This window comes from Theropithecus gelada, chromosome 1, assembly GCF_003255815.1.
Source record: "Theropithecus gelada isolate Dixy chromosome 1, Tgel_1.0, whole genome shotgun sequence".
Taxonomy (NCBI): domain Eukaryota; kingdom Metazoa; phylum Chordata; class Mammalia; order Primates; family Cercopithecidae; genus Theropithecus; species Theropithecus gelada.
This window is the reverse complement of record NC_037668.1, coordinates 43,024,857-43,044,849: the sequence shown is the minus strand read 5'-3', so window position 1 is coordinate 43,044,849 and position 19,993 is coordinate 43,024,857. Positions and strand designations below refer to the sequence as shown.

Here is a 19,993-nt window from a genome sequence, read left to right as displayed (position 1 = left end):
ACGCCATTCTCCTGCCTCAGCCTCCCGAGTAGCTGGGACTACAGGCGCCCACCACCTCGCCCGGCTAGTTTTTTTGTATTTTTTTTTTTTAGTAGAGACGGGGTTTCACCGTGTTAGCCAGGATGGTCTCGAACTCCTGACCTCGTGATCCGCCCGTCTCGGCCTCCCAAAGTGCTGGGATTACAGGCTTGAGCCACCGCGCCCGGCCCGAAAAGGTTGTTTGTTCACCTTCAGCCCCGTCTGGTCGAGTACCTGCTGCCATGACCCGAGAGCCAGGGCAGTGGGGTGGGAAGCTCATCGTTTACTTAGACATGACAGTAACCATCAGCCCGAATCTCTTGCAAGGGAGTAGAGCCAGATCGTTAAGAACTGAAGCCTGGGAACGAGGCTTTGAGTTTTTAAAATGAGAGAATCCAAAAGACGGTTTAATTTTAGAGCTTACAAGTCCCTGGACATGGTTCAAAAAGGCTTTTTGCTACACCTGTTGCCACATGCCACCTGGAGGCTATCCTGTCACTTCCTCAAAGGCATGAAGGACAACTTCCCATCCTACTGCAACCTGAAGCCCCACCGAGCTCAGTCACAAACCTAGAGAGGTGTGTGACCTCGCAGATGACAGCAAATATCAGCTGACAAGTACAAAAGGTTTATCGTATGCTGGGTGCCGTTCTATACACCTTACACCTATTGACTCATTCCATCCTCACTGTAGCCTGTTAAGGCTGGTATTAGCACTCCCATTTTAAAGATGAAGAAACTGAGGCTTGAGGCACTAAGTAACTTGTCTAAGGTCCCACAGCTGGTAGAAGAGGGATGCGAAATCACTCTTGGAACCAGTGCACACGGTCTTCCGGAAGGACAGGCTCTCACTCAGCCAGCAATGGCTTCTCCATCCAGTCTGTGCGGGGTCTTCTGTATTGATCCCCATTGCACAAAGCTGATGACAGTATGGTGCAGTGAACAGAGTCGGGAGTTAAGCAGACCCGAGTTTCAATCCCAGCTCCTCCATTTTCTAGCTGTATGACCTTGGGCGAGGGACTTGACCTTTCTGAGCCTCGGTTTTTGCTCTGCAGTTAAGAATAGCACCTTGCCGGCCGGGCGCGGTGGCTCAAGCCTGTAATCCCAGCACTTTGGGAGGCCGAGACGGGCGCATCACGAGGTCAGGAGATCAAGACCATCCTGGCTAACACGGTGAAACCCCATCTCTACTAAAAAAAAAAAACAAAAAAAAACTAGCCGGGCGAGGTGGCGGGCGCCTGTAGTCCCAGCCACTTGGGAGGCTGAGGCAGGAGAATGGCGTGAACCCGGGAGGCGGAGCTTGCAGTGAGCTCAGATCCGGCCACTGCACTCCAGCCTGGGCGACACAGCGAGACTCTGTCTCAAAAAAAAAAAAAAAAAAAAAAAAAGGATAGCACCTTGCCTATAGGGTTATTATAANCAAGCCATCCTTCCCGTTTTAGCCTCCCAAGTAGCTGAGGTTACAGGCGTGCGCCACCATGCCCGCTAATTTTTATATTTTTTGTAGAGACAGAGTTTTTTGTTTTTTGTTTTTTGTTTTTTTTTGTTTTGTTTTGTTTTGTTTTTTTTTTTTTTTAGACGGAGTCTTGCTCTGTCGCCCAGGCTGGAGTGCAGTGGCCGGATCTCAGCTCACTGCAAGCTCCGCCTCCCGGGTTTACGCCATTCTCCTGCCTCAGCCTCCCGAGTAGCTGGGACTACAGGCGCCCGCCGCCTCGCCCGGCTAGTTTTTTGTATTTTTTAGTAGAGACGGGGTTTCACCGTGTTAGCCAGGATGGTCTCGATCTCCTGACCTCGTGATCCGCCCGTCTCAGCCTCCCAAAGTGCTGGGATTACAGGCTTGAGCCACCGCGCCCGGCCGAGACAGAGTTTTGCCACGTTGCCCAGGCTGGGCTTGAACTCCTGGGCTCAAGTGATCCTCCCACCTCGGCCTCCCAAAGTGATGGGATTACAGGCATGAGCTATCGCACCAGCCAGAAGTTTTTAGCAGTGGAATCACCCAGAAAGTGCTCTTCTGTTTGCCTTCTTTTGCTCATCCATGGTGTGGCCTGTATCCTGGTTCCTTTCCTTCCTTTAACTTGCTGAGTAGCCGTCAGCTGTGTGGCTGTATCAGTTTGTTTAGCTGTTGGCCTGCTGATGGACAGCTGGGATGTTTCCTCCACTACAGGAAATGCATAATGTCAGGCATAATGCTGCTATGAACCTCTGTGTGCCAGTCCGTGGGAAAAAGGCAGATGTTTGCCTTTCTCTCTATAAATACCCAGAAGTGCCATTGCTGGGTCACAGGTAGAACTGTTATTTTAATCACCTGTCCAGGTGCCACAGCTGCCCAGTTGGGGTGCAATTCCCCAGTCTGTTCTCTTTCAAGCCCCATGTCCAGATGCCAAGCCCCTGGAGGTTACAAGATCCGCTCTGAGTCAAGAGGACTCAGTTTTCCTACCGAGCAGTCCCTGGGTCATTCCACATTTTGATTCCCATTTAGCTTCTGAAAGTTGAACCGATTCTGGGTGGTTCGTTCTGACTAATGATGTCAGCTGTTCAAACGAGGGCTAAAAGCCCATGGAGATAACACAAGGAAAGTTCTGGCTGCCAAAGCATCAACCAGGTTTCATGCCCCCTTCCCCTATAGTCTACAGATTGAACACGCTGCTAAATCACACCATTCTCGGTCCTTCCTGTAAACTCTCCGCTAAGGGACCTCCAGGGCACCAATGCTAATTTAGCAGAGGCAGTAGAGCAAGCTGGTTAGAGTCAGTGGAGATAAAATTCCAGGTCTATCAGGGTGGTTTTAGGCAATTTGCTTCAACTTTCTGAGCCTCAATGTCCTCATCTGTAAAATGGGCACACCGCCAGTACTAACTCATGATACTGGAGGATATGACGTATATAAAATGAGATGGTAGGTGAGCAGCAGATGGGGGTCAGGAAGCAAAGGGAGCAGCAGTTTGAGACCCGGCCATTATCTGAAGACCTCTGAAGCACTACCTTGTGGTTTGCTAAACATGCAGATTCTTGGGCCAAATGAAGGACTTACAGAATCAGAATGCAGGGTAAGGCCCAGGATCTGCTTTTAATTAGCCAAGTGATCCTGATGCTCACTAAAGCCTCAGAGCCCTCATCCTGGGATGCGGACCCAAGAGGAGTCTGAGGAATCGGCCGAGCTCAAGGATACAGAGACAGGTGGGGTGGGAGGACCAGGAAGGGAGTTAAGGCTTGGAAGAGCCACCATGGGGAACCGAAGGGACCGCTTTACTCTTCCACCAAGGCTGTCTCCTGGCTATACCCTAGGAATCCCTCCTCCACCCCTGCTCACCTAGCAAGGCTCCAGCCTGGCCACACAGGTCTCCAGCCACAAGGACCTCATGTGGCCTGGTGGGTCAACTCAGCAAAGTGCTAAATGCCTGTGCAAGGCAGGCATTATTGAGCTAGGGTCAAAGATTTTGGTTCTAGGTTCGACTCCCAGCTGTGTTACTTCCTTCCTGGTTGGGTGAACTTGAGTGTGTTATTTCACCTGGGCCATGAAAAGGGTTTGATAAGTGGTGTCTCCCTAATGGAGTTGCCAGGACTCATCAGCGCGTATGGGTTAGAAGACTTTACATGATGTGTATGCTATGTGCGGTTGTTATGCTACAGCGCTGGGCTTATCTCGCTTCCTTTTTAGGGATGGGGATGGGGTTGGTGACCACTGATAACCTAGGAAAATATTCTGCAACCCATTCTCTAAGGCTTAACACCAGTGTTCTTACAGTTGCTTCATACAAGGGTGCAAATCATGCAATCTTAATCAATCAATCAATCAGTCAAATTTAAAAATCCCCCAAATCTACAACAATCAAATGCTTAAGAGAAGCATAGAGAACGTCCCAGCGACGCACTGCACGCCCATCACCAACTAACCACAGAGACAGACCCTCCCTCCAGCCTGTGACCAGCTGCCTTTGGGATCCAGCTGCTCGCTCGGGATGAGCTGTTCTCAGTCTGCGTCCTCTTCTGTCAAATGACCATCCCCATTGCCGCAGCATCTTCCACTCCCTGCCCATCCTCTCCGGCCCCTGGTTCCTTCCGACTTCCCCATTCCAGTGAAAAGGCATATCATTTTCCGGGTGGCATTGAAATCTCAGTGACCTTGGGTATTCTCTCCCTTCCCAGACTCCACCCCTCTAACATACACACACTCTCTGGTTTCAAACTGGCAGCTCCAGGACTACATCTGGCCCATGGAAGTGTCTTCTTTGGCCTGTGAAGTGTTTGTTATTTATTTTATGTAATATGGAGTAATTGCCAATATTGAGAACATGGGTGATCTCGCATTCAAAACTTAAAAATCTGGCACCTCTGGCCTAAATTCTCACATGGTGCTGAGTCATGGTCTGTCTTAGGGAAGGGGCCTGGCACCCCACTTTGCCACAATCCCCACCACTCCCTGCTGTCTCCCATCTGGCCAGACTTTCTCCTTAATATCCCCTGCTGGCTCCTTTTAGCCATTTGCAACTCCCGCCCATATCCATGTTCAGTTGGCTCCCAAATTTGTTGCTTCTTTTTCCCAAAGTCCTTTCCAGTGATTCTTCCTGCCTCATCCATCTCCTTCTCACTTCTCAGGCCTGGCTGATGATGGTAACTGACTCCTCTAAGGCTTCCCCAGCTTCCAGGCCCAGCCATGCCAACCCTCCAGCCACTGTGTTTATCAGAACTTCAGTGTCCCTTACAGCGCACAGGATAAAGTCCCAGCTCCCCAGGGAGGGTATGAACTACCTCATCCAACCTGAATTCTTTAATTCCTTGAACACCCATTTTGTGCAGGGCCCTGCACCAGGCACCAATGATCCAGGGTGGAGAAAAACATGTTCTCTCTCAGGGGAAGACCAGGGTAATGTCCTGAACATGTCCAAGGAGGGAAACGGTCCTGGGTCTATCTCCCAGCTTCTGCAGCCCTCCACTCTCTGTGTCTTGCCTTTCTCTCCTCCCCCACCGCATCCTGAAGGCCTCCTCTCCTTCGACATCTGGTTCTGTTCCCCCTTCTCCCAGAAGCCTCCCACCACAGCCAGCGGGGAGTGGCTCTCGAGTTCTGTTCATGCATGTCATTTGTATCAGCCAATTGCTACTGGCCATTTAGAGTCGTCTTGAAGGTGCTGGTTTCATTCCTGCTTTCTCTCTCTAACTAAAGTTTAACGTGCCAGGCTGAACACCTGTGTTCTCACTGTGGCCTCTGGGGATTTTTATATTTATCTGGGACTCCTCTAATACTGGGCATAGGAGTGTTCACAGGAAGCCTCAACAAATCTCTGTTGACTTCATTCATTCATTTCAATAAACATTGACTGAGCAACCACTGGGTTATCAGGCACTACGAACACAGAAGTGAACAAGCCAAAGGCCTGTTCTCACAAAGCTTCTCTTTTCCTGAAAGAGACAAACAAGTAAAGCGATAACCTGTCACGAGATGTCTGGAAGAGAAAACAGAAGAATGTAAGAGTAAAGGTGGAGGATGGTTCTTTTGACAGAGTGATCAAGAAAGGGCTTTCGGAGAGGACAACATTTTCACTGAGACTGACAAGGTGGCAGCAGACTGGGGAGGTGGGGAAGTCCCAGGCAGAGTGATATGGTTTGGCTGTCCGCCCACCCAAATCTCACCTTGAATTGTAATGATTCCCATGTGTCAAGGGCAGCGCCAGGTGGAGACAAACGAATCATGGGGGCAGCTTCCCCCACACTGTTCTTGTGGTAGTGAATAAGTCTCATGAGATCAGATGGTTTTATAAATGGGAGTTCCCCTGCACAAGCTCTGTCTCTTGCCTGCCACCATGTAAGACATGACTTTGCTCCTCATTCACCTGCTGCCATGATAGTGAGGCCTCCCCAGCCATGTGGAACTGTGAGTCAATTAAACCTCTTTCCTTTATAAATTACCCAGCCTTGGGTGTGTTTTTATTAGCCACGTGAGAACAAACTAATACACAGAGGTAGCCAGTGCAAAGGCCCTGAGGTAGAAATCACCTTGGAGGATGGGCAAGATAGAAGGGGAACAGAAAACCACTTAGGAGGTTACAGCCCTTGTTTGTTTGTTTATTGAGATGGAATTTCACTCTTATTGCCCAGACTGGAGTGCAGTGGTATGGTCTCGGCTCACTGCAACCTCTGCCTCCCAGGTTCAAGCGATTCTCCTGCCTCAGCCTCCTAAATAACTGGGATTACAGGTACTCACCACCACATCCAGCTAATTTTTGTATTTTCAGTAGAGATGGGGTTTTGCCATGTTGGCCAGACTGGTCTTGAACTCCTGACCTCAGATGATCCACCCGCCTTGGTCTCCCAAAGCGTTAGGATTACAGGCGTGAGCCACTGCGCCCGGCCTATGGCCCTAATTTAAAGTCAATGTTGACAAATGGCAAAGAACTTGTGATGAGTTTGATTCAAGCAGGAGAGATGAAGGGGACAGAGGATTTTAGTGTCAGCAACCAAAAGCATGGTAGGGTGCTGTTACAGACTGAGTATTTGTGCCCACCCAACATTCATATGTTGAAGCTCTAACTCCCAACATATTAGGAGATAGGGCTTTGGGTTGGTAATTAAGGTTAGACGAGGTCATGAAGGTGGTCTGATGGGATTAGGGCCCTCATAAAAGAGATTCCAGAGAGCTCTCTCTGCACACGTGCATCAAGGAAAGGCCATGTGAGGGCACAGTGAGGAGGCAGTCATCTGCAAGCTAGGAAGAGAACCCTCGCCAGAAATTGAACACTGCTGGGTCTTAAACTGCACCCCCCCAGAAGGTCTTAAACTGCACCCCTCAGAACTTCAAGAAAATAAATTTCTATTGTGTAAGCTACCCAGTATATGATATTTGTATGGCAACCTGAGCCCTTTACTGACACAGGAAAATCTCAAATAATGAACGAAATTTGCCTAGGTCTTCAGGTTGAAACATTTCAGAGACCGATATAGGAAAATGATGGGATTGGGTGTAGTGGCTCACATCAGTAATCCCTAGCACTTTGGAAGGCTAAGGCAGGAGGATCACTTGAGCCCAGGAATTTGAGACCAGCCTGGGCAACACAGGAAGACCCAGTTTCTACAAAAACTAAAGAATAGCCGTGCATGGTGGCAGCGTGCCCACAGTCCCAGCTACTCAGGAGGCTGAGGTGGGAGGATTGCTTGAGTCCAGGAGGTGGAGGCTGTAGTGAGCCAAGATCAAGCCACTGTACTCCAGCTGGGACAAGAGAGTGAAATCCATCTGAAAAAGAAAAAGGAAAATGATGGGATTCTATCAATGAAGACTACAAAAGTGTGTCTTAGGCACAGAACCCTGCATGTCATTCAGAGATCCCTACTGCTCACCTGTCTCAGCCTTTGCCCAGTGCTGACAGCTGCTCTCGAAGGTCCCGCCCTGATTTCTGACCTTCCCCATCCTCCTTCCAGTGGAACTGCAAAACCCTGTTTTCTTTACTGCCGCTTTCCCTTGCTGTGGAAATAACAGCTTCTTTATAAGCCACACTTCAAAGTTACCACTCCCTTTATCAGATGGCCTGGCCCCGGAGCACTGCCTTGACCCACTGAAGACCAGGTGTTATGAAACCTTTCAACTAGTTTCTTGAAAAAGTAGCTTGTTCTACTCAGCAGACCACAACCGTCTTACCTAGTTAAGGTGACAACTCACATCAAGGTGACAGACACAAAAAGAAAGTCATAGAAATATTCAGCATGTGGCAAAATGTCCAAGATTCCAGGTTGAAGAAAGGGTGTTTTTACATAAACAGAACTGGAAGTTGAAAGGCTCTTCTTTGACAGATGATTTTTTTTTTTTTAGATGGAGTTTGTGAAATTTGCTTAAAGAAAAAATAAACAGATGATATTTATATAAAACAATGCCTGGAATATGAACTGAGACTCTAAAGACTTTAAAGCAAGTCTAGTTTTCATGACGGCAGGAAAACAAGCTGTGTTAAGAATACTATCAGGTTGGCCAGGTGCAGTGGCTCAAGCCTGTAATCCCAGCACTTTGGGAGGCCGAGGTGGGTGAGTCACTTGAGGTCAGGAGTTCGAGACCAGCCTGGCCAACATGGTGAAACCCCGTCTCTACTAAAAATACAAAAAATTACCCGGGTGTGGTGGTGTGCGCTTGTAATCCCAGCTGCTCGGAAGGCTGAGGCAGGAGAATCGCTCGAACCTGGGAGGCAGAGGTTGTAGTGATCTGAGATTGCGCCACTGCACTCCAGCCTGGGCAACAAGAGTGAAACTGTGTTTCAAAAAAAAAAAAAAAAAAAAAAGAATATGATCGGGTTAAACCCCAGATTCCTAAGTAGAAAGAGGAGATGCTGGGCCCATCTGACCTACTCCCTGGGCATGTCTAGGTACAACTATTAACTGGATTAAGCACAGTAATATTTCACCTGCCAGAAATTTGTTACACATGGCCGCATTCGGTTCCCACAACCCTCCACGAAGAAGGTAGGCATTGGCCCATTTAATAGCTGAGTACATATCCTCAGGGGATACGTTCCGAGACCCCCAGTGGATGCCTGAAACAGACAGCACCTGACCTTACACATAGGACGTTTTCTGATCTGATAACCCAGACCGCTCCTAAGTGACCAATGAGCAGGTAGTGTCTACAGCACCAATCTGCTGGACAAAGAGACGATTCACGTCTGAAGGAGGACAGTGTGAGATTTCATCACGCTCCTCAGAATGGCATGCAATTTAAAACTTATGAATCATATCTTTCCGGAATTTTCCATTTAATATGTTCAGATTGTAGTTGGCTACGGGTAACTGAAACAGTGGAAAGTGAAATGATAGAAAAGGAGCCACTCTTGCAGACAATATAGGATCATAAAGGGTTAAGTCACTTGCTCAAGATCACAGAGCTGGCAAGTGGTGGAACCAGAATTCTAACCCATGGCTGTCGAGCCCCAGAGTTCACTTACTTTCTCTTTTTCTTTCCCTTCTTCTGTCTCTGTCTCTCTCTCTCTCCTTCTTCTCTCTCTTTTTTTTATTTCTTCTTTCTTCTTTCTTTCTCTCTCTCTCTTTCCTTCCTTCCTTCCTTTCCTTTCTTTTTTCTTTCCTCCCTCCCTCCTCCTTCCTTTTTTTTTGAGACAGGGTTTCACTCACTCTGTTGCCCACACTGGAGTGTGGTGGCACAATCTTGACTCACTGCAACCTTGACCTCCCAAGGTCAAGTGACCCTACCACCTCAGCCTTCCAAGTAGCTGGGACTACAGGCACGTGTCACCATGCTCCACTAATTTTGGTATTTTTTTCTTTTTTGCAGAAATGGAGTTTTGCCATGTTGCCCAGGCTGGTCTTGCACTCCTGGGCTCAAGGAATCCACCTGCCTCAGCCTCTCAAAGTGCTGGGATTACAGGTGTGAGCCACTGTGCCTGGCCAGAGTTCACTTTCTTTTCCATACATCGTAAGTTCCAAACCTGGCTAGATGCCTTAATCAGCTGGAGAGCTTGTTTAAAAATCTGATTCATGAGTCCCACTGCTGAAGTCTGACTTGGCAGGCCTGGGCTGGGCCCTGGGAATCTGTTTTTATTAAGTTCTCAGCTGATGATCTGAGCAAGGCGTTGCTGGGATGGACCACATCTGTGTCTGCTAGAAGGTCCTGTCAAGAGAGTCAGGGAACCCCCAGCAGAGCCCCAGAAACCAACTGTGGGCTCAAGGAGGAGGTTCCATGGCAAGGACTGATTCATCAGCTGTGGTAGTTCCTGTTGTGCCGGCTTGGTTAGGCTGGAACTACTTTTCCCAGAATCCCCTTCTCTGACTGGTTCTAGGTTTTAATTGGTCAAAAGAGGAAGCTGTGGAAAGCTGGGAGATGGAAGTGAAGCAGCGGCCATTACACTTTAGAGGTCATCATGACTGGATGCTGTGAGAGACAGCACAGTGGGTGCCAGCACATTTGAGCCTGTCCTCCGTTCTGTATCCAGCTCTTTCTCCTGACTGCTGGTCCTGTTAACCAACAGCAGCCCAGGCCCACCCCTGGACACTTGGCTGGGGATGGACCAGACAACGGGCTGGCTGTAGACCTCTCCACCAGCTTGCCCGTATACCCAGGACCTGGTGGTAATGCCCCTGACCTAAGATCCAGGTGGTGATGCCCCTGATAAGATCTAATTCCTATAATAAACCCCTTATCCCATAGGTCATAGAAGTTTGGCTTCTCTCACTGACCCTGAAGGATGCCATCATCCACTCTGTCCTGCAAACCTTTTGATCTAAAACAGCGGTCTTCCAGGTGTGGCCCCAAATCAACAGCATCAGCGTCACCCAGGAGCTGGTTAGAAATGCAAATCCTGGGGCCTCACTCAGACCTACTCAATCAGCAACTGGGGATGGGGGATGTGGCGGGGGATGGGGGAAGGGAGGGCCCAGCAATCTGTGTTTTAATGAGCCCCCCACCCCAGAGGATTCTAACACAAGCTGAAGATGCAGAACCACTCATGCAGGTATTTAGAAAACCTGCCTCTAGGGAGGCCGAGGCGGGCGGATCACGAGGTCAGGAGATCGAGACCATCCTGGCTAACATGGTGAAACCCCGTCTCTACTAAAAATACAAAAAATTAACCAGGTGTGGTGGCGGGCGTCTGTAGTCCCAGCTACTCGGGAGGGTGTGGCAGGAGAATGGCGTGAACCCGGGAGGCGGAGCTTGCAGTGAGCCGAGATCCCGTCACTTCACTCTAGCCTGGGCGACAGAGCGAGACTCCATCTAAAAAAAAAAAAAAAAAACCTGCCTCCATTTCTGTTTGGGATGATGCAGTAGTTCTGGAAAAAGACAGTGGCGATGGTCACACAGCACTGTAAATGTGCTTAATGTCCCTGAATTGTACACTTAAAAATGGTTAAAATAGGCCAGGTGTAGTGGTGACTCACGCCTATCATCCCAGCACTTTGGGAGCCCGAGGTGGGCAGATCACTTGAGCCTGGGAGTTTGATACCACTCTGGGCAACATGGCAAAACCCTGTCTCTACCAAAACATACAAAAATTAGCTGATGTGGTGACACGCGCCTGTGGTCCCAGCTACTTGGGAGGCCGAGGTGGGGGGATCACTTGAGCACAGGAGGCAGACGTTGCAGTGAGCTGAGATCATGCCACTATACTCCAGCCCGGGTGACAGAGCAAGAACTTGTCTCAAATTTTAAAAAGGTTAAAATAGTTTACAAACAAACAAAAAAGCTCAGAAGCCATACACAAAAGGTCACATATTATGTGATTCCATTTACATGCAATGTCCAGAAAGAGAGAAAGGAGATAGGTGATTGCCAGCAGCAGGGGTTGGCGGGGGAGGGTGGAGATGGGGACGGAATGCTTAATGGGTACGATGCTTTTTGGGGCGATGACAATGTTTTGGAACTAGATAGAGGTGGCAGTTGCACAACTCTGTGAGTGTACAACATACCACTAAATTGTTCATTACAACATGGTTGATGTTATGCTTTGTGGATTTCTGGGGTTTGCCATTGTATCTCTGAGAGTTAGCATTTATTGAGATGCTGTGCTAAGGCTTCACGTGCAGTGTCATTTCATCCTCACCCCGATCCTGGGAGGGTGGCATTATTATTCTCCCCATTTAATGGATGTGGAACCCAGGCAGTCTAACTTCAGAATCCATGCTTTGAACGAAAATGCCATTATTGCCCAGAACCATGAGTTATTTCTTTGTGTAGAAGACAGAAATGAGACATCAGCCAAAGCTGCCCTGATCACACTTAAAAGCAGTATCCTGGGCAGGGCCCGATGGCTCAAGCCTGTAATCCCAGCACTTTGGGAGGCCAAAATACAAAAATTAGCCGGGCGTGGTGGCACACATCTGTAATTCCAGCTACTCAGGAGGCTGAGGCAGGAGAATCACTTGAAACTGGAAGGCGGAGGTTGCAGTGAGCTGAGACTCCATTTCAAAAAAAAAAAGGAAGATTAAAACAAAAAAAGAGGCCGGGCACGGTGGCTCAAGCCTGTAATCCCAGCACTCTGGGAGGCCGAGACGGGCNCAAAAACAAAAACAAAAAAAGAGAAGCATCCCAGTCACCTAGCTTTACCTTGCCCTGCAGCAGAGGGCCAGGGGAGAGGAGGGAAAGGAGGAAGCTGGCTTGCTCACGGGTCCATACTCCCAGGCATTGAGATAAAGCCTCACGACTGTCAGGTGTGCTTGGCTTAGATTTGGAATGAACTTATTAGAATGGAAAGATTTTCAAAAATAATTATGACAGTAACACCTAAAAATGTATTGAGCATGTACTGTTTTAAGTACTTTTATAGTTTAATCTTCACAAAATCCTACAACTATTCTCCCCATTTCGAGAAAGTGAGCCGTGGCTCAAGGTCACCCAGATCATTAGAAACATTTGAACTTAAAGCTGTTACTTTAATACAAAGTCAAACATGTTTCTCTGTGGGAAACTCAGAAAGTACAGGTTAGAAAAGAGAAGATAGGGAGAGAGGAAATAAAAATTACTTGTAATCCATTAGGAATAATCATTGGAAACATTATATTAAATAGTTAAATTTTTATTCTTTGTGTATTTTTTTGAAACAAAAAATGGACAGCTTCGTAATCTGCCTTTTTACATTAGCAAATTAGACCCATCTTTCTACATCTTTCAGAGCCTTCTGCGTCATCGCCATTTTGAATGGCCATGTGGTGTTCCCCTTGTGTAACCTTGTAGAAACCATAGCAGGTTTTCCAGGCTTTTCTATGGGACATTTGGGTTGTTTCTACAAGAAGACATTTCAACTGGGAAAAAATGTTTTAATGAGGTTGCTGAGATGTCTGAAACTTCCTCCCTGCAATGAGCAGTATCATGGTGGAAGGGCGATCAGCTTTTGGGGGTTGATATTTGCTAATGGAAAGACCCAAGCACCAGGCAACATAGTCTCATGCACATTTATTTCAGGGGCACACTTTTGGTGGGGGAAAGGCTCTCATTTTTATGTGTGGAACCTGAAAATTCTCACCTGAAGACAAAGTAAAAAAAAAAAAGTCTCTCAGATTTACCCATCTCACTCCTTAAAAAGAAGAGCTTGATTCCTTGGCAACAAGGAACAAATGTTCCTGAGGATCCCAAGTTATCTCCTACTTCCCAGTTCTGAAGTTACATGCCAGGTAGATCTAGTTAGATGCCAGTACTTTTGCTTCTCACCATAGCATAATAGTTCAGAATACAGACTCTGGAATGAGACTGGCTGGGTTCAAATCCCGACTCCATCACTTTCTAGCTGTGGGCCCTGTTATTAGCTAACTAAACCCTTGGAGAGGAAGTGCTGAAGATAGAAGCCTGGGTCTCTGAATGACTGTGTGGAGCCAAAACCCCACCTTCCCACCCAATACATGAAAATGTAACTGGAGTGCCTTTAGTCCTTGAGATGTGGGGTAGTTTGCACCGTAGCTAGCATACTCCTGCCTTGGTTTCCCCAACATAGAACTGTTTTGAGCATCAAATTACTTAAGAGTCATGGGAAAGCTTGGTTGCTCCCCACTCCAACTCCTGATGTTGACTTAACAAGGATAATCCCCAAACATCTGTAACTTTTATCATGAGCCAGATATGGCTGTGCCTCCCAGGAATTTCCCTAAACTCTTCTTGAATATTTTTCAGCCTGAAGCCCTCTTGTGGGAAGCAATTTTGTCTACTCCTTTCTGTGAGAAGTTCCCAGTCACTGGCTCGCCCTGGGAGAGAGAGTGCATGTGTTGTAAAGCTACCAACAGACTTCCTCAGACACAGTGAGTCAGTCTGAACACACAGGCAAGGTTGCAGAGCTCCATGGCCTTCGTCCCTCTTGGCTCAGCCAGACACAGTTCCTCTTAGCCCAAGACAAAACTTAGCCTATGCGGTTAAATCAATGGTTCTACCGGCTACCAATCATAAAACCAAGGGGCAATAATACGTAAAATGGGAACTTATACATTCTGAGTTACAGCTAATTGCAGATGTATCCAAGCTCATTCTACATTTATCTACCATTTGTCTGTAAAAGACTGCCTCTATAGTCCTTCCTTCCTTCTTTTCTTCCCTACCCCTCTTCTTTCTTTTGGTGCACAGATCCCTTTGAGAATCTGATGAAAGCTACTGACCTGCCACAGATAAATGCAGAGATAGAATACTTCACAGAGAATGCTTGACAGACAATTTCAGCGGGTCCTTAAAGGTGATTGAGGACCCTCATAGAAGTTATTACAAGTTTGAAATTACCCAACAATTTCATAATGATCCTGACCACTATAATACTTTATTGCTTTGATGACCAGGCAAACATCTAAAAGCAGCATATAAAAGCATCATTATATGCAGAGACAATTTCTAGAAGTATATACAAGAAATCGCAGATGGTGGCTACCTCTTGTATAAGGGACTGGGAGCCTGGAATGAGAGGGAGATGGATATTTTTTCTTTGGACATCCTTTTACACCGTTTGATTTTTTATATCATGTGCATATATTAGTTTCCTAATTAAAGAAAAAGAGTTAATGAAAAAGTTATTTAAGTTAAGAACTATCACTACTCATGGTCATTTCCATGTCTGTGATATGGGAAGGGGAGAGTCATCAATGGGGAGGTGGTCAACCTCCTCCCTAGCAGGGTGAAACCCACATCAGCTGGCAAAGTGAAAGCGTCACTCCAGAAAAGACAAATGGTTTCTACCGGGTCTTCGACATACGTCACTGAAATTCCAAATGGCAGGGGAGGATATTATCAATGTTTCATCAGGTCCCTGCATAGCCCTGGTGCTGGCCAGAGGAACTGGCCCAAACCTTCTAAGTTTGGTCATTTCATATAAACATACACTCACATACAAACCCAACAATTCCACTCCTAGGTATTTATTTGCCCAAGAGAAATGAAAACATACACTGATACTAAAAACCTCTGAATGTTTAATCATAATCACCAAAAAGTAGACACAATCCAAATATCCTTTTAACAGGTGAAGGGATAAGTAAACTGTGGTCCTGCACATTTATACCATGGAATAAATGCAGTGTGGGGAAATCTCAAATGTATTCTACTGAGCAGAAGCAGCCAGACTCCAGAGGCACCATACTGTATGATTCTATTTACGTGACATCCTAGAAACGGCAAAACTATAAGGACAGAAAACAGATCAGTGGCTACTGGGGGGTGGAGATAGGAAAGACTGCAAAGAAGCAGCAGGAGAGAATTTGGGGGGTGATGGAACTTTTCTACATCTTGATTGTGGTGATGGTTACACGACTGCCTGTGTTTGTCAAAACTCATCGAACTATGTTCAAATTGAAAATTACATACGTGTATATAAAATACAATGCTGGGCGAGTATTTTCTTTCTTTCTTTCCTTTTTTGACATAGAGTCTCACTCTGTCATCCAGACTAGAGTGTAGTGCTGTGATCTTGGCTCACTGCAACCTCTGCCTCCTGGGTTCAAGGGGGTTCTCCTGCCTCAGCCTCCCAAGTATCTGGGATTACAGGCACCTGCCACCACGCCCAGCTAATTTTGTATTTTTAGTAGAGACGGGGTTTCACCATGTTAGCCAGGCTGGTCACAAACTCCTGATCTCAAGTGATCCACTCGCCTCGGCCTCCCAAAGTGCTGGGATTACAGCGTGAGCCACCGCGCCCAGCCTTGGGGTGAGTATTTTCTTAGTTGGCTATGGCTGCTGTGGCTTCCACCATGCTCCTGTCTCAGCTTCCTAAGTCTAAGAAGGGAGGCCCAGATACTCGAAGTCTGAAGGGTAAACCAGTCACCAGGAGCGGCAGCTGATGTCTTCAAAGCTCTCTACAGTTCCCAAAGCACCTTGCCTGGCAGTAATCCCTGTGGGATGCATAACAAGCCTATGGGTCTTCAGCACAGGTCACTAAAGTTCCAAATGGGAGGAGAGGGTGTTATCAACAACAGTTTTCTCTTGTTATGAAAACAATGCTTGTTTATGAAATAAAAATTAGTTAAATATAGACTAGCAGAAAGAATATCAAAACCCCCCATGGCCACTCCCATCCATAACTGCTGATAAATATCTATGATGGTCTCCATGCTTTCTTGTGTGCTATGTAAACAAAATACTTTTTCTGTTTTTTTTTACAAAAATGGGATATTGTTGCAATAGTTTTATAACCCTAACATTTTTTTGAGACCAAATCTCACTCTGTCACTCAAGCTGGAGTGCAGTGGTGCAATCTCGGCTCATCGCAACCTCTGCCTCCCAGTATAACCTTAATTTTTAAAAATTTGATATATAATGAACAATCTTTCATATCACCAGTATTCATCAACACTGGAATTTTTAGCGGTTGAGGACCACTTCAGTATATGAAAGAGCTGCAATTTATGTCACCAATTCCCTGTTGCTGCAAATATATTTGATTTCTAGTTTTATTGCTATTATAAAAAAATAGTGTTGAAATTAACTCCTTATCCAACCATAAATTGTTACCTCGGGATAAAATCTTGGTATTGAAGATGTTAATAACAAGGTTAAAATCTTGGAATTGAAAGTGTTTTAAAGCTAAGTGTTTTAAAGGTTTGGGCCTGAATTTTCAGACTGTTCTCCAGTTTATACTTGTACGCTGAGCTCCTGAAAGCGATACCTCCCAGTTAGTATTATTTAAATTAAAATTTTAAAACTTTTAAAACATTCTAGATTTCCTATGTGAAAGACGGCATTGTTTTATTCGGCATTTCCTTTAATACGATGAGGTTGAACACTGATTCTATTTTTTCCCCATGTTCTAATTGGCCACCAGCATTTCTTCTTCTTTTTTTGAGACAGGGTCACCCAGGCTAGAGTGCAGTGGCATAGTCACGGCTCACTGTAGCCTCTACCTCCTCGGCTCATGTAATCCTCCCACCTCAGCCTCCCAAGCAGCTGAGACTACAGGTGCATGCCACCATGCCCAACTAATTTTGTTCTTTTTTTTTTTTTGAGGCAGAGTCTCACTCTGTCACCCAGGCTGGAGTGCAGTGGTGCGGTGTTGGCTCACTGCAAGCTCTGCCTCCTAGGTTCACGCCATTCTCCTGCCTCAGCCTCCCGAATAGCTGGGACTACAGGTGCCCGCCACCATGCCTGGCTAATTTTTTTGTATTTTTAGTATAGATGGGGTTTCACCGTGTTAGCCAGGATGGTCTCGATCTCCTGACCTCGTGATCTGCCTGCCTCGGCCTCCCAAAGTGCTTGGATTACAGGCGTGAGCCACCGCGCCCGACCAATTTTGTTCATTTTTTATAGAGACGAGGTCTCGCCACGTTGCCCAGGCTGATCTCAAACTCCTGGGCTCAAGCGATCTTCTTTCCTCAGCCTCCCAAAATGTTGGGATTGCAGGTGTCAGCCACTGTGCCCAACCTCAGCATTTCTTATTTAGCCCATTTCTCAACTAGGGCATTCAGCTTTTCCTTACTAACTAGAAAAGCAGGCTGGGTGCAGTGGCTCATGCCTGTAATCTCAGGACTTTGGGAGGCCGAGGAAAGCAGATCATGAGGTCAAGAGGTGGAGCCCACCCTGGCCAACATGGTGAAACCTCGTCTCTACTACAAATACAAAAATTAGCTGGGCGTGGTGGTGCACACCCGTAGTTCCAGCTACTTGGGAGGCTGAGGCAGGAGAATCACTTGAACCCGGGAGGTGGAGGTTGCAGTGAGCTGAGATCGTGCCACTGCACTTCGGCCTGGCGACAGAGCGAGACTCTGTCTCAAAAAGAAAAAAAGAGTAAAAAAAGCAAAGCTCCTGCATGTATTCAGAACACAATCCCTTGTCTGTTCTGTGTTGCAAATATTGTCCCCAGTTTATCATTTGATATATCAAAGTTTTTAAATTTTAGGAGCCTAATCTACAAATCATTTTCAATAATCTCTGTTATAATGTTGCCTTTCACTCTCATGTTAAAGAATACCCTTCCAAGAAGGGGCTGTAGTAACTTTACAGTAGAGAAACATGGCAGACACCACCTTAACCAAGAGACCAAGGCTGATGTCATCAATAAGAAGTTACACTGATATAATTTCCATTCTAACATGATTCAATGAGAAGCACACTTCACCTTTCTAGGATTCTTTCCCAAAACCCAAAGGCCTAGTACAGTCACGAGAAGACATCAGGCAAACCCAAATTCAGGGAAGTTCTGCAAAACACTAACCAGTACTCTTCAAAGTTCTCAAGGTCATGAAATGTAAGAAAAGACTGAGAAAGTGTCACAGTTCGGAAGTTACTAAGGAGACAAGATGACCAAATGCAATGTGGCATCTTGAATTGGATCCTGGAGAATAAAAATGCAGTGGGAAAATTGGTGAAATCTAAATAAAGTCTGTAGTTTAGTTGTGATGTCAATTTCTTAGCTTTGATAAGCATAATGCGGTTATATAAGATGTCAACATTAGGCTGGGCGTGGTGGCTCACACCTGTAATCCCAGCTCTCTGGGAGGCCAAGGTGGGCGGATCACCTAAAGTCAGGAGTTTGAGACCAGCCTGGCCAACATGGTGAAACTCCCCGTCTACACTAAAAATACAACAATTAGCCAGGCATGGTGGTGCATGCCTGTAATCCCAGCTACTCGGGAGGCTGAGGCAGGAGAATCCCTTGAATCCAGGAGGTGGAGGTTGCAGTGAGCGGAGATCATGCCACTATACTCCAGCCTGGGTAACAGAGTGAGACTCTGTCTCACCAAAAAAAAAAAAAAAGGCCAACATTAGGGGAAGTTGGGTGTGAAGGGTAGACAAAAATGCCCCATATTACCTTTGCAACTTTTCTATAAATCTAAAATTATTCCAAAATTAAACAAAAATATATTTAAAGAGTCTTGGCTAGGACTGTCACTGGACAGATTAAAAACAAACAAAAGGGGTTTCTAATTTTGTTGCTATTATTACAAAAAATAACAGTGTTGAAACTAACTCCTTATACTCATTAATTGTTTTCTTAGGATAAACTTCTGGAATTGAAACTTCTGGGCAGTCTAGAAAGAAAAGCAGAAGGAACAGAAAGGAAAAAAGCCACCAAAGTTCCTGGCTTTGAGCAGGGGTACGAGGTAGGTGGGGGTGGAAAGTGGTTCCTTGTGACTGATGCAGTTGAAGTGGGGGTAAGGCAGCAGTAATAGGTCTGGAAAGATTAACCGAGGCCGACTCTAAGAAGTCCGGGCTTTAGAAAGTTAAAGAGCTTAGCCTCAGCTTGATCCCGCCAGCAGTAGGGAAGTGGCAAAGACTTCAGATCAGTGCATTTGACATGTCATTGATTTGTTATTTTACATGTTGGTTTCCTACTTGACTGACTCTTCCCTGCTGCCTAATAAGGTGTAAGCTCCAAGAAGGCAGGAACTGAGCCTGTCTTAGCACCGTTTTCCCCCAAAGCCTGGAAGAACACCTGGTCTGTAGCGAGAACGCAGTGAATGATATGGCCGAATGAATATCTGAGTCTTGTTTCCAAAATGACTCCCCGCCACCAACTTTTTATTGTGATAAAATGCACATAACATAAAGTTGACTATCTTAACCATTTTTCCATGAACAGTTCAGTGGCATTAAGTACATTCATACTGCTGTGTAACCATCACCATCATGCATTCACAGAACGCTTTCATTTTACAAAACTGAAACTCCTTACCCATTAAACCCTAAATCCCCATTGCCCTTCCCCCAGCCCCTGGCAACTGACATTCTACTTTCCATCTCTATGATGTCGACTGCTCTAGGTTCCTCATACCAGTAGAATCATGTAGTATCTGCCTCTTTGTGACTGGCTTATTTCACTTAGCATGATGTCCTCAAGGTTCGTCCATGTTACAGCATGATGTCAGAATTTCCTTCCACATGGAGGCTGAATCATATTCCATTGTATGGATAGACCACATTTTGTTTATTCATCCTTTGATGGATACTTCGGTTGTTTTCATAGTTTGGCTACTATGAGTAATGCTCATATAAACATGGGTGTACAAATATGTCTTTAAAAACCTGTTTTCAATTCTTTTGAGTATTGATATAGTTTGGACATTGGTCCTCTCCAAATCTCACGTTGAAATTTGA

The 19,993-nt window shown here is 46.2% G+C and overlaps 2 protein-coding genes across 6 annotated transcripts in view; one reads left to right on the top strand and one right to left on the bottom strand.

Annotated features, from left to right (window-relative positions):
• TMEM51 (transmembrane protein 51) overlaps positions 1-19,993 on the bottom strand; it is a 77,925-nt gene that overhangs the window by 41,293 nt on the left and 16,639 nt on the right. The gene's annotated exons all lie outside the window — the stretch shown is intronic.
• Positions 10,191-13,889, top strand: C1H1orf195 (chromosome 1 C1orf195 homolog). Its single transcript, XM_025367185.1, is given in 4 exon segments — positions 10,191-10,288; positions 13,604-13,700; positions 13,702-13,827; positions 13,830-13,889. Coding segments are annotated over 4 exon segments (381 nt in total).